At 36.7% G+C, this 14,627-nt stretch overlaps 1 protein-coding gene across 1 annotated transcript in view; it reads left to right on the top strand.

Annotated features, from left to right (window-relative positions):
• Positions 1–5,842: 5,842 nt before the first annotated feature.
• The window catches only part of LOC115633360 (neurogenic locus Notch protein), a 46,332-nt gene continuing 37,547 nt past the window's right edge, over positions 5,843–14,627 (top strand). The window contains exon 1 of the mRNA XM_030530800.1: positions 5,843–6,094. Within this exon, the coding sequence (XP_030386660.1) occupies positions 5,932–6,094 (163 nt within the window). The 5' untranslated portion in view covers positions 5,843–5,931. The remainder of the gene's footprint in view (positions 6,095–14,627) is intronic.

Genomic DNA, 14,627 nt, shown 5'->3' with positions numbered 1-14,627 from the left:
GCAATTAGAGGGGCTTCAGCTCATGCCGAGTAATGAAATTGTTTGTATGTATTTGTATTTATGTTTCTTTTCGTGGGCTGAGGATCTTAAGAATTCGATTATATAAAAACCGTATTGTGATTTATAGCGTTAATTATTTTATTGCGAACTCGTCTAAGGCTCGAAAAGCAAAGGGTTAGGGAACGGGAAGGGAGGGGAGGGTTGGGTTGGGTTGGGTTGGGACAAAGCAAGTGAAGCAAATACTTATATACCTAGTGCAAATTTTAAGGCATCACATACTTGTATGTATAGTACTCGTATACTCGTACACGAGTGTATCAAGGGTCAATGAGTGCTCCACAATGGGGCAGGGTAAAGTAAATCAATTAACGAAACGTATCGAAAGTAAAACTTACAAAGTTCAAGTTTTAGTTAATTAAAAGCAACAACAAAAATGCAAAAACGAACAAAAAAATAAATTAATTAATTATCAAAAATTGTAAAAACGAAATAGAAAATGCTTGTAGTTAGTTCCAAATACAAAACAAAATTTGCAGCCGAAACATTTTCAAAGCCAAAATTTACCAAATTCTTAGACATTCGAACGAATCGAGTCGGGTCGAGTCGAGCCGAGCCGAGTCGAAGAGAAAAGAACTAAAGCAAATTCTCTAGTAAATTAGACATTTTAAAGTATAAATTGAAAAGAAAATAAAAAACTCTGCAGTACGCTCCGCAATCACCCGCGATTCGGCTCCAAAGTTGTTAAAACATATCTTCGAGCACTGACAGTGAGCCAAGCAGGCAAACATATATATATAGAATATACATTTTAAAGCAGTACGTATCGAGCCTGATGGCCTAGGAAGGCATTTAATGAATGCACTCACTTAGCTGAGTCACAATTTTATGCCATCACATTTCATTAACACCAATTCAGTCCAAATGATAAAGTGCAAATGCATTGATACAACGTACGACTTAACTCGCTCTGCTACACAAATGAATGCACTCACTAAGCGAAGCGAGTGTCGGCATTTAATGTCATCACTGCTCACTCCAATTAGTACCAGATCATCGCTGTAGTGAAGCTATTGAATCATGCAGGCGGTACTTTATTTCAAACATTGTACAAGTATACTTCTTCTCAGTGGGAACTCAGTGTGTGAACAAATATGTGCGCACTTCGATTTGCATATATTTGGGAATAAAGTGCGTTAGTCAAATGAATACATTCACTAAGATAAGTCACTTCCGGCTTGTTATGTAAATTCGAGTGTACAACCATTACTCACTACGACTACAATGAGTAACAGATCAACACTGTTGTATAGCTATCGAATAAATCGAATCATTCAAATGGTACTTATGTATGTACGTACATATTTGCAGGTAATGAAGGGCTCGTTAAATACTCAATCAGTTCAGTTAATCAACTCATACATTTTATACATAATTCTTCATCATTTCGAATGATAAATAATAAAAATATATATAGAATGAGTGAGAACTCAGTGGGCGTCAAGAACTGAGTGCACTCGTGCCCATAATAATGTACAGTCACCATTTTGGGCCGGATCGTGCAAAGAAGTAGAAGAAGCAGAATCATGGAATAACATTTAAAGTCTCTAAGCCAAGCGTTAAGGAAACTAATAATAAATTTATGTCATTTACATATATGTAAAATAAAAACGAAATAAATGAATATACGTTTATCGCATATCTGTATGTAAAACCAGCCAGTTTAACGCTTAACGTAATTTACTAATAAAAATAAATATACATAATGAAAAGATATTTCAAAAAATTTATATATATACATATATAGTATACAAAAAAGTCTTAAAAATAAACTATACACAATATTTTTTCTGCATAGTTAATTCATCAATAAACGACAAGTAAATACATGTTTAAGGTAAACACCTTAGCGAAATTATTAAACACAATTGGGCGAAAATTCTACAAACAAACAAAAACCAAAAAGCCAATAAAAACAAAAACCCTAAAGCGAAAAATTTCAAACACAAAATGCTGCCTTATGATTCCATGTGAAGTTTGTTGCATTCTTAAGTTACACGATGTATGTATATTTAAGCGAATACTGTACTTATTATTGTATATTTTTTAATAAACACATATACATACAGGCACAAAGCGACAAGGATATATGTACATTATCCTCGGTCTGCCGAAGACTATATACCCTTTCAAGCGCTCTTTTTGTGATTGGTGCCCGATAACAATTGGAGGTAACAATTTGGAGGCTTTTCACTTAATATAGGCATTTCAATTTACGATCTATTTATTCCATCTATGTAAGCGGTATTGGTTACATTTCAAATACATACGAACTTTTTCTAGCAAACAGAATTTCCCAATCCAGCATTCATATTCAAATTCGGTGTCTAATTTATTTCCGGCTTTCTTAAGACACCCTCCAAAAGGTATGGTTTTGTCACTGTTTTAAGGAAACGACAAGGCCTCAGATACAATGGTCCGACACAATTATATGCGGGCAATATCCCAAAAGCAGTATAAGTATAAAGAAGTTTGTGGGGTCTGAAAAACACTTGTAAGGGTATATACGTAATATTAAAATTGCTTAAAGTTTTTTGGTCATAACTCTTTTTGTATAGGGCAAAGGTGTATTACGTTTTGTTGTAGCTATTTGCAGAGCTTTCAAGTCAAGCTAAGGACATTTTTTTTAGAACGCAACATACTTTTTACGTAAGTTAAGAGAGATCAAACGATTCAATAACAATTTTAATTGAATGCAAGACAAAACACAAAAACAAAACAGAAAAAGAAATCCTATTAAGCCAACTAAATGATAACTGAAATTTATGTGAAATGAAGTTGAAATGCAATTAAAACAAAAAAAAACAAAAAACAGATATCCAAACGCAAGCGAAGTGCACAAGTTGCGTATAAAATGAAAATGATTTAATTGAAAACCTAAGAATGAAAGATGAAAACTCAAATTAGTTGAAATAAAGTAAATAAAACAAAACTGTTATTGTTCTGGGGTGCACTAATTACCTTCCTATACCACCGACCTTTGGAAAGGAAAGGACTGCTTTGTGTAAAATGCATCTTTGTGACAAACGAATGAATTGAAGGACTAGCTATGGATATTATATACAAGTACATCCATCCGATCAAAAAAAGTTAAACCCATCTGTCGCATTCATTTTAAGTTTGTCGGGCTGTGTCAATTTGTTTGTGTTTAGCAGCTATTTGTGTACGAGGCGTGAAGTTTTTCTGGCGGCACGAAATTGGTACCCGTTTGGTTCTAATCTTCTGTTCCTATTGGATTTACGAGTACGAAGTCATTTCAACTATTGCGGAATTGTTTTGGGGAGTCTACTCTATCGAGAACGCAAGTGTTTGAGTTGCATGAAGGGTCCAACGAATGTCATGGGGTCGTAAAAAAGTTGCATCATATAAGTCGCCCATGCACCTATGTTAACAAGGATCATATCGGAAAAGCGAAAGAGCTTGTAAGGAAGATAGCAGAGAGTCTCAAGATTTCTTATGGATCAAGTAACCACATTTCGGAATGAAGCAACCACAAAACAAAACTCAGGAATACAGGGGAATACACCATGAGTCGATAAACGCCAGAAAGCGTAATTGGCTGAAGGAATTAAAGGCTATTCCGCCGACTGGCAATGTATAGGCAAACATGAATTCCCTTTCCATACTCTCTTAACAGCACACATTAGAGCGCACACAAATCGGATGCGAATTTATGCAATTGAAAGAGTACATTCAAAATAATATTAGAATATTGTGCGTGGTACCAAAGACAAAATATTAAGCTATGGCCACCCAGGCACTTCAAAAATGCTGAATGCTGAAACAAAGTTCTCTGCTACAGCAAACCTACTAAGGAAATACAGAATTCGTGGGTAAACTATTTGCGGCTGACCGAGCTTCTTAAGTATCGGGACAGCCCATAAAATTAATAATAAATATTCATGCGCTTTTTAAATATTACTCTGTTATTTTATTGACACGCAGAAAACAATTACATATTTTAAAATCGTACGTCATTAGCTTTTTTTCTAAAACAATTAAATACAATTTATTAAACCAGTATTCAGCTACCAATATGCATAAGCTAGTTGAAAATGAATGGGGAAGACAAGAATTGTCCAATGAGTAAATATATACATAGAACACACTTAAATCTATGTAAATATACAATGCAATATTTAAATATTTTTAAAAATAAATAGGGAGATCCTTCGGATGGCACTCCTTTAATCTTCTCTTCTTGGGTCTGGAGAGCAGCCGTCTCGCTAGTGAGTTGAGGTGGCTACCGAGTCGCTTCTCATAATAAACACTATAATAACATATCAAGGATTGTAATAAAGTATGTTTTCGAATGAAAATAGTTGATAGATTAACTTTTTACTTATTCTTTTACATTTAAACAGTTTGCAATTGTTTGCGTAGAACAGATTTTGCGATATAAAATATAAAGCGCTAGTTTTTTGCGAATAGGTATCTATATTCGAAATCGACTAGTCGATTGCAGCAGCACTCTGAAGCCACGAATGCCATCACTAGTGTCGGCTCAAAGAGGAAAAAAAAAAGAAAAACAAGTAATTGCTGGGTAGCAGCCATTTTGAAATTAAAAGACGAACAAAAGCAGCAACGGCGGCGTCGACTGCACACATGCGCAAAAAGCAGCGCCACAAAATAGCAGCAGGCCATAGCAACGACAACGACAACCACAACGACACAACAACAAGCAAACTCAGCGACACACACGCTCATAAACATAAGTGCAGAGAGAAAAAGAGAGCGATCCACATGTAGTAAGCGCAAAGAGCGACTGTAAGAGAGTTAATTATTCCGTTAGTCTTATTTTGTTTTCTTGGGGTTCAGGTTCAGCGATGTTGCTGAGCGTGAGCGCGGCTCAAAGTGTTGCGAGTCGCCAAACGAGACGGATACATGCGGATAGTTGAATGCACTGTTATTCCATGGATTTACTTTTTTTTGTTAATAACTGAAGTGAAGTGTGTGTGTATGCGAGAGAGGTGCAAGACAGCAAGGAAAGGCGCATCGACAATATGGCGCCCAATGCCGCCGCATGTGAAAATTGCATGCAGGAGAATATAGAAGCTACTTCGTGAAAAGTGTAAAGATCAAAAATCGGTCGCATATAATAAATAATTAAGTATAGGGTGCTGTTTAAAGAAGTGGCATTTTATATCACTTTTTTTTGCATTTTTTTTTCAAACCGAAGTGCCTGCGGGCAGACAACAAAAAGCAGATAATTTTTGTGTCCGTGTGTGCGTGTGCGAAAATCAACCAGCAACAACAACGTTCTGTGAATGTATTGTTGTGTATTTCAACATTATCTTTTCGGGTGTGTGTATACATATGTACATACTTACATGCATGCACACATACATACATATGTGCGTGAAAGGAAGCCACAGCGGCAACGGCATCGACAACCGTTGTTAAAATTTGAATAATTCACTATTTTGTTTTTTGTGTGCTTTTCGGCGGCGCGAAAACGCGCAGCGTGAAAATAATGTCGTCGTCAACAGCAGCAGCAGCAATCTCGCTGCATTTGAGAAACGATAGTTCCGTTAGCGTGCGAAATTTATTTGTTCTTGTGATGAGCAGCTACAGCAATGAAATCGTGCTGCAAAATACATAACGCGAATATAATATTATAGTATTCCTTATTTTGGAAACGTGCGTCAAAATAATAATAATAAAAACAAGAAAAGAAATAAATGAGTGGTGTGCATATACACCCACATACATATATACATAAAATTGAATTGAAGTGTTAAGTGCATAAACTACACACATACACATACCGCACACATATACAACATACACAGAGAAACGCGACTGCAGCAGCAAACCAAAACTAACCAGCAACGAAAAAAGATAACAACAATACTCGCCACATTAAACTGGATAATGCAGCGCAGCGTTCGACGTTGCAGCGCTGCCTACTGCCACAGAGAAGGCAGAAAGAGCAACAACAGCAACAGTAGCCGCACACAAACTTGGATTAAAATGCTTACGGTTGCGTTGCTGTTTCTGCTGGCGTCTGCTAATTTTGGCGTCGTTCATGCAACGGGTAAGTTTTATTATTAACTGCCAGCCTCCCTTCTTTTCTACGTTGCGAAAAAGTGGTATTCCTGAAATCCATTACAAATTTAAAAAAAGCGACGGCACAATCATTAACGAAGCGTTCAAAATAAAACATGAATACCCTAGAGTATTATTGAATAATACTAATATGTAACCAAATGTTCTGCAGGCCATCTTGAAAATTTAAATCAACTATCGGGTTGATTTCTTACAAAAACTATTACTTTGCAGAATCTGCATTTGTTAATAGGTGTTCGAAAAAATCCATTTAAAATAAAAATCAGTTGCAGAAATTCCACGGAAGTGCATTCCCAAAAACATATTGTACTCGTATGTATGTACATACATACATACATACATATGTATGTATGTATGTACATACATACATACATACATATGTATGTATGTATAAATGTTGTTGCTGCTCAATTTCATTAACTACACGTATTCTTCTTGTTCGTTGCTTTTCGTTTTACTTCTTTTTTCATTTTCCTTTTTGTTCCAATGTGCTGCATTTACTTCATTTCGCTTTTCTACGCTCTATGCTGCTCCTGTCTTCGTCTTCGTACGACTTTGGACAGGTGGTCGATCATTTCGGCTCGTTTCATTCCATTCGTTCATTTGTTTAAGGTTTCTCTTACTCTCTTATATACGCGCTCTCTCTCTCGGTCTCTCTATCGCTGCCGCCACCATGCTCAGATTTTTGTGTGCGCACCTTTAACTTGTTTCCCATAGTTTCGTCTTTTGCCATCGGCAAAGCTGCCTTTGTGGCGGCCTCTTAGTTTTTTCTTTAACGCCAATTTTTCCTTAGCTTTGTACCAACACGTATGTATAAATGTATTTACTGTATGTATGTGTATGTATGCATACACACATGTACACAAATGTATGTACATATGAACATGTATGCCTTCAAATATTTGTTTACCATCGGGCAACTTCCTGCCGGTTGTAAAATTGGTCTGTAGTAACCGTATTAAAATGTGCTGCGAGTATATGTGTACACACATCCATGTGTATGGTATGTACATACCAATGTAGCATAATTAACATTAATTGTAGTCGGTTGTGTATGCATGTACATACCTATGCACATATTTACCAAAAATGATTGTCCCAACGCTCTTGTCAATAATGCCTCGATGTTGTCGACTTTTGCTAGCTATTGATTGTGTGTATCCTACATAGATACACATGCGTACATATATGTATATAGACATGCACATACACAAATACATGCTGGTAAATATGTAAAGATGCATATACATACATATGTTGTGCTGTTGTCGCCATGCAACGAAACTCCAAGAAAATGCTTGAGCACATATTTGCATACATATGACCGGCTCTCCCTGCTCTTCGCCTGTCTGCTCTTGTCTAATCATTATGTCAACATTTGGGCCTTAAAAGTTCATTTGCTTTTGGTGGCAATTGTTAGTTGGCGTGCGTTTAGGGTTTGCCATCCTTTTCAAATTCCCCGAATTGACAAAATTGTCGGTTCTAAATTGAAATGGAGCAGTCGCTTCAAGTGATTTACATTTGTATATAAATACATATGTATGTACATGTAAGCATATATTTTTCAGACTTGATAAGTGCGATCAAACATAAAAAACAAAACAAAAACATTATTACTTATCATCCTCGTCAAGCTGTATATTAACGCATAGAAATGTCATAATTTATTTTTTTATGAAATATAAACTCTCGGACTCTGTCCCATTGTCACCCGATCTAAAAGTAAGCACATTTTAGCAGACTATTGTTCAAGATTAGGTATTTCCAAATGATGGAAACCATTGAAATAAGAGATATAGTATATTTCATTGTGGAACACATTATAGAAAATCTCTTAAATAGTTATTGGAGAGAGCTATATGCCAAATTTTGTAAATAAAAGATATTGTGTTTCAGGCCCAAGCATAAAAAAAGTCGAAAGTTAAATACTATCCATACTTCTAAATTACATTTTGCGCAAGTGATTTTTAGGTATTCATTATCTCTACCTCAAAATCAGTTAGTCCTAAAAAATAGCAAATTAGCAAAACAATTTTATTCCACTATGTGCCACTATGGTGCTTCTGCTATGAAAAGTAGTATTGTCGGACTTGCTCGCACATTAAATGTACTGGCTTAGTGTGAATGTATGCAACACACAAAAGGAGAGGCAGACGCCCGCCCTCCAAAGTATACATATGTCATGTGTATTAACGAAAGGATCTTAGAAACTAAAAGGTAGAATGATCAAATTTGGTACCCAGATTCTCCGAAGAATTTTTTACTCAAAATTGACAATTACAACCAGTTAGTGCTTATCTGCCATCTTCGTAAAAATAGGCAAATTTTTAAGAAAGTTATATTAATATAAACTCTGTACTGCACACACGCACAGACACAAACTTATGTTTTAATGTGCTGAGATTTTTATTTATTTATTTAAAATAAATTAATTACAAAAATATTTGTACTTTTTTAAGGATATATACGATTTGGGCCTGCTCAACTCTGCCTTTACATTTTTGTTATAAATATTTTTAATAATTTCAGCAGGGCGTTGCCCCTCGCTTCGATCTGCGCACGAATTAAACGGCCATTTCCCCTTCCTGGCTGTCCAATCATGTGAATTGAATTCATCAAAAGATATTTTGCTTGATCTGCACTTTTAATGCATTCGAACCTCAAAGAAGTGCAGCACTTACAAGCCATAACAGTCAACAGCCGCGCACTAAATCGAGGCCGAATTGGTCAATAATTTTGCTACGTTTTCCGTTTGTACTCGTAATAAAATATACATACATACGTGGTGTTTTGTTATTATGTGATTGAAATGTAAGCTCAAAATAAATGGTGATATTGTCCTTCCCATTTTTAATTTTGGTTCGACAACGCCCCAAGCCAGCTTTTATCAAAAACGTCAGTGTATGTCATACATGGGTGAAATTTAAATAAATTATCAAAATATAAAAGTCATTATAAGCAGGGTTTTTTTTATAAAAAATAAGGCTTATAGTAAATATACAATTTCTCAGTTAATAGTATTTATTACTTATTTCAAAATATCTGAATTCAATACTAAACGAAAAACTGTGTTCTTATCATAATTTCGCTGTAACTCTATCAATATTTAAAAAAAGTATATTTGAAATGCAGGTGCTGATAATTATTTAGTAATTTTGCACCTAAACGGTCTATATCTATCAAAGTTTTGAAGTCTCTTTTTGAGAAAATAGAATAAGCCGTTTCACCAATTTACAATTATTTTCATTATGGTTTTTTGAGGTCAAAGCATTACATATGTGCATATACATATATATGTATGTATTTTGGGAAGTGGGTGCGCCTGCGCAGGTCTGTCGACTGACCGACCACTGGCTCTGAATATCCCTACTTCGCGCGTATTTTCTCTCTACCGCGAGTCTGACGCTTTGTAACGGTTTTGTTCAGCAACCTCGTTGGAAATGAAGTTGGTGGTTGTTGTTTTTGTTGGTTAGAAAAACGACAGCTGGGCGACGGCACGGAAACATCGGCACTCAAGGCAACCCCTAGCTAGCGTTTTTGTTGGCATATTGCACTGTCGCAGGGGCTGAAAGGCAAGTAGAGAGCGTAATTTTTTGCCCTCTCTATTGCTCTCGTTCTTCCGCTTACTCAAAGATCAAATTACGATAAGGCAAAAAAACATATACACACAAGCATACTGGCTCTGGCTGCCTGCCTTCCCTAGGTAGAGGACTGTTCGGTTCGAAACAAGTTCCACTCCACTTAAAATGTTATCTGCGTATCTCCCTTGCCTCTCTTCTCTGTCTCTTTTCCATGTCGTGTTTCTCTGCCTACTTTGTGCTGCACTTTAGCACGCTCCTTCTCACACACAATTTCCTGTCCCTCGCTTTATCCTGCAACCTACATTTTGACTTTGCCTAAATGCTTAGAGAGGCTAGCATTCATACTCGTCTACGGAGATATGTTTGTATGTATGTATGCACTACACGAGTATACACATCCATTTGTACGCGTAACAAACATTCGTATACAGACATAGAAGTATAGTCCCAAATACATAATGATTTTCCTTTTCCTTATTTCAGGCGCTAATTAACTAAAAATATATTGGTCCCTCTTCTCGCGATTCCTCTTAAGAAATTGTGAGAAGCGAATTTAATTGAATTAAATTTCTATAAATAACACTTTAAATATTATCGTATCGGCCTGTCACATTTATTAATTAATTAAAGCCGCCAAAGTACTTACCTCCAACTATTTACAGTTTTTAACTTTCTCAGGCCTTAAAACATGAGTGCTACCGAAAATATGTCGTCGCAATTACCTCCGGACCACAGCACTTTGCTGCTGCTGCTGTTTTCTCTTCCCTACTCTTTTTTATTATAATTTTTTAATCTTTTTTATCATGGCTGCGCAGTAAGTTGATACCATGTGTAGCAGTTGGCCAGCCTTAAAGACCTGTAAGCCAACGCCAAAAGATGTCCTGGCCTACATGCGTACCCTTATGTACATACATATGTGCAGATATGTATGCATGTGCATTCGTTAATGTTTGTGTTCATGTTACTTGATATGTACATTGAACTTTGCTAAATTATTGTAAACCAACATATGGTACGAAGCTCTTTGTGGCAAATACCGCAGGAAAATTAACCCAGAATTTGTTTAAATATATACATAGCTTATTTTATGAAATTTCGAACAAAACAATGTATGTATAGTACCTATACCCGTATACTATACATTGTTAAATGGAAACTTTTCTAAAAGATAAATCTTAAAAATCCAATGAAATATATACATACACATGTATGTATGTATGCTTCTGAAACTCGTGCTTTCGACTAAAATTGCAGTGCCGTTTGTGGCGACCAGTTCAGTTCCAGCGTCCATACAACGATCCTGTTTTTTCATGATTTCAGCGAACGTCTTAAATAAACGAGTGAACGAATGAACCAAGTTGGTCGGATCGACCGGCTGTGGCACTTTATGCGCTCGATTTGCTTGGACACACCTTGGCAGGCATGAACAACAACTACAACATCAGCAGTTAGTATGAAAAAAGAAGAAGAAACAAAGGCTGCAACGTGGCCTTAGCAAAAAGGTTTTGGTTTTACTTCAGTTTGCTTGTCGTCTTGCTTTATTTGTTGTAGTTGTGTTGTTTTTTGGCAGGTAAAAGAACGCTTAAATATAGCCAAGCTCCCCCCTCTCTCTCTCTCTCTCTCTCTCTCTCTCTCTCTCTGTGTGTGTCTCTGTTTCTCTTTTGAACCATGAGCCGGAAATCATAGCAGCACTTTTCCCAGCCTATGGAACTGCATTATTGCCATAAATAAACATGACTATGCGTCATCGTCATCATCTCATCGATGAAGTGCGCCCGTTCCCAAGAAAATGTTGCTGATGTGTGGTTGGAAAACATGCCGCAGCACTATAGGCTGCCTCTCTCGCCTTATCGGGGAACCCGTTGACAACTTTCGTGCGCTGGGAAAATACCTCAAATGGCTAAGACGATGGTGATGTGCTTGCTCAGATGGCTTAGATGGATGGTTGACTTGACTTCGACTGAGTTGACTGACTATGTTTATTCCAACTTGCTTTTGCTCGGTTTGTTATTCAGCTGTAGTTTGTGTGTACATGGTCTGAAATAATTATAAAAAGCAGTCCCGTCGTTTGAATTATTTAAATCCCAATACCTTTGGGCTGCTTTCAGAAAAACGAAATAAACCATAATAGAAGCGATGATTACGAAATCAAGCTTTATATTTTCTTTTATTTATCTAAACAGATTTGGCATTCTAAGAAATATGTTTTTATTTGATTTCCATACATAATATGTATGTACAAATGAACATGTAAGACCTGACAAAGAGTTTATTTTTATGTATATCAATTCGGTTCGTCTTTTTCAAACAAGGTGTTTTGAATTCAGTAATGCAGAAAATTGAAGTCCGATAAGTTGGACATGTGGAATTGGCAAAGAGAACGAAGCAGTTTATTGGTGGACGAACTGGAATAACAAAAGCAGGATATGTACCTACATACATATGTATGTATATGAAAGTCATAAAGTTTCTGTATATTGATTGATATGCATACCATAATATTTATATATGTATATACATATAATGTATGTATAGTACATATGTATGTATTTCTTTGCCTTAACGGCACTTAAGCTTCAACAGTACCACGTACATATGTAGTACGTAGTTCGACAGTATGTACATACTTGTATATATGAAGAAGATCATATGTGTGCGTGTACTAATATGTATGTAAGCCTGTCTCACAGTCTTGTCTGTCCGTTTATTGACTTTTAATGATGGTCGAGCGAATTAGTAAGCCTGAGCTATTGGCTTACTTCTCGGATTCTGCTTAGCTGCTGCTGCTGCTTTTGATGCTTGCCTGCCTGTTTAATGGCTTTTCTTTATGACGATGTCGACGAAGAGAGCTCGAATGTGGGGGCAAAGGTAGGTATGAAACAAAACAGCGACGCACTGGCCGAACAAGTTTTCGTGTTGTATTTTTTTTCATTTATTTTTATTGCTTCAACGTCTTCTTCAGGGTTCTGCTTTGTGTCTTATTCTTGAAACCACTTCATGGCCTGGCCAAGACAGAAAATCCAAACCAAAAAGGCTGACAACCTCAAGAAGTAGACATCATCGGGAGGGTACGAAAATGAAGACGATGGACGATATAAGCAGCAGCCAAGAACAAATGAACGACGTTGGCCACAACGTACAATTTTTATAGATATTACCAGTGTCTTGTCTGCTTGTATCTTGTTGTTGTCGTTTCTGCTGCTGCTGCTGCACGCGATGTCCAAAACCGAGCTTAAATAACTATGCGATAGAGCGAGATCAATAGCTGTGCTCCCTAGTGCGTCATCCCTCTATCTCTGTCCATCTCTCTGACATATACATATTTTTGTGTGTATTTGTTTTTGCGTGTGTGTTGGCAAGTCATTCAGCGGGACGAGACTTGCAAGCAAACTGTAGAAATTCTTTCCTAAAAAGCCAAAAGTTAATGCAACAAATAGTGGCAATAGACAATAGAGTTGGTCAGAGTTGCTGCCTATTTGTATTCTAAGCCAAATGTACATATGTATGTACATGTGTGTGTATGCATGTCTCTCTATTGAACATGCAATAAAAAACGACAATCATCATTATGTTCACTTCAGGGGATCATTCAGCGTTCACAGTATCGTGGTGCGCACTGACGTTTCCATGTGCACGTATACGTACATATGCATGTATGTATGTATATGCAAACAAATGAGTACATACACACATATGTATGTATGTAAATAGGTACATGCTGAACAAAATTTAAGTTTCTGTCTTGAAGCCTTCGAGCGTTTCTATTTTCCCTGCATGGGTGTGAGAAACTTGGCGAAGTAGCTGGCGCACTTTGTGTACATTCTTGTACAACTTCATACATATGTATGTATTAATGTACATGGATCCATAACTGTGCACATAAAGTGTGTCCCCAGTGTCTCAAAAATACACACAAGTAATTGGTTAAATGATTATGTTCATACATTCAAATCATTTTGGTCAGAGATTTAATACAATTAATACCTGGGATACGCACTGTGACTTACCCGTTTCTACGACGCATTCATTTTTGTTTGAAATGATCACCTTTTTATACAACTCACCAACAACTTTTTGGTCAACATACATATGTCTGAGTGAACGTTTCACCTGCTCTCTAAATAGCTCTGTCACAATCCCACCCTCTTTTTGATCGCATTGCCCATAGCAACCAATGCCAAGAGAAGCAGTTAGATTCGATCAATAGTGAGTGAACTCCAGACACACAGCTCACACGTTGCTTACAACACATATAGTACATTAAAGCCCAACACAAGTTTGCAACTGGAAACAGTAACGACAACTTTATGTACTATATTAAGCTAAGCCCTTAAACTAAGTTAAACATTCACACGCTCTCGAACTATGCTGTTGCTTGTTGCTCGTTTGCCGGAAGTGTTAAATGCTTCACTTTATTTCGAGCAGACAAGAGAGAAGGGCCAAAGGGGGAAGCAAGTGAGAGGCTAAAATGCGTAGGGGATAGACGACAATATCATTCATATGTCATTATTTTTATGGACTTCAAACTCGATATTTGTTATACTGGGACAACCCTTTGCGAAGCGTGTCTTTATGCGTGTATGCATGTGCCTTCGTAGGCATTTATCCTCTATATATGTATTATAGTATATGTATGTATGTTTTGTGTGTGTGTGTTTACGTTTTATCTATATGAGGGTGTCTTCTGGTTGTTGTTGCTGCCACTGCCTCTGCTTTGGTTTCTCCTGCTATTGTTCCCACGCAGCCGCTTCCTTTTGAGCCCTCCTTACGCATCTGTATGTATTTGTATGCGTGTGTGCGACAGACGGCAACTAAGTGTGAGGAGTATTCGAAGTGTTATTGATAGGCGTAAGATAATACGACACCATTACAGAAAAAAAAAAGAAAACAAATTTTAACGAATTTTTATGCTTTTACCGT

The sequence above is a fragment of the Scaptodrosophila lebanonensis genome, unplaced genomic scaffold (genome assembly GCF_003285725.1).
Source record: "Scaptodrosophila lebanonensis strain 11010-0011.00,11010-0021.00 unplaced genomic scaffold, SlebRS2 tig00001418-arrow-arrow-pilon, whole genome shotgun sequence".
Taxonomy (NCBI): Eukaryota; Metazoa; Arthropoda; class Insecta; order Diptera; family Drosophilidae; genus Scaptodrosophila; species Scaptodrosophila lebanonensis.
This window is presented reverse-complemented; position numbering and strand designations above follow the sequence as displayed.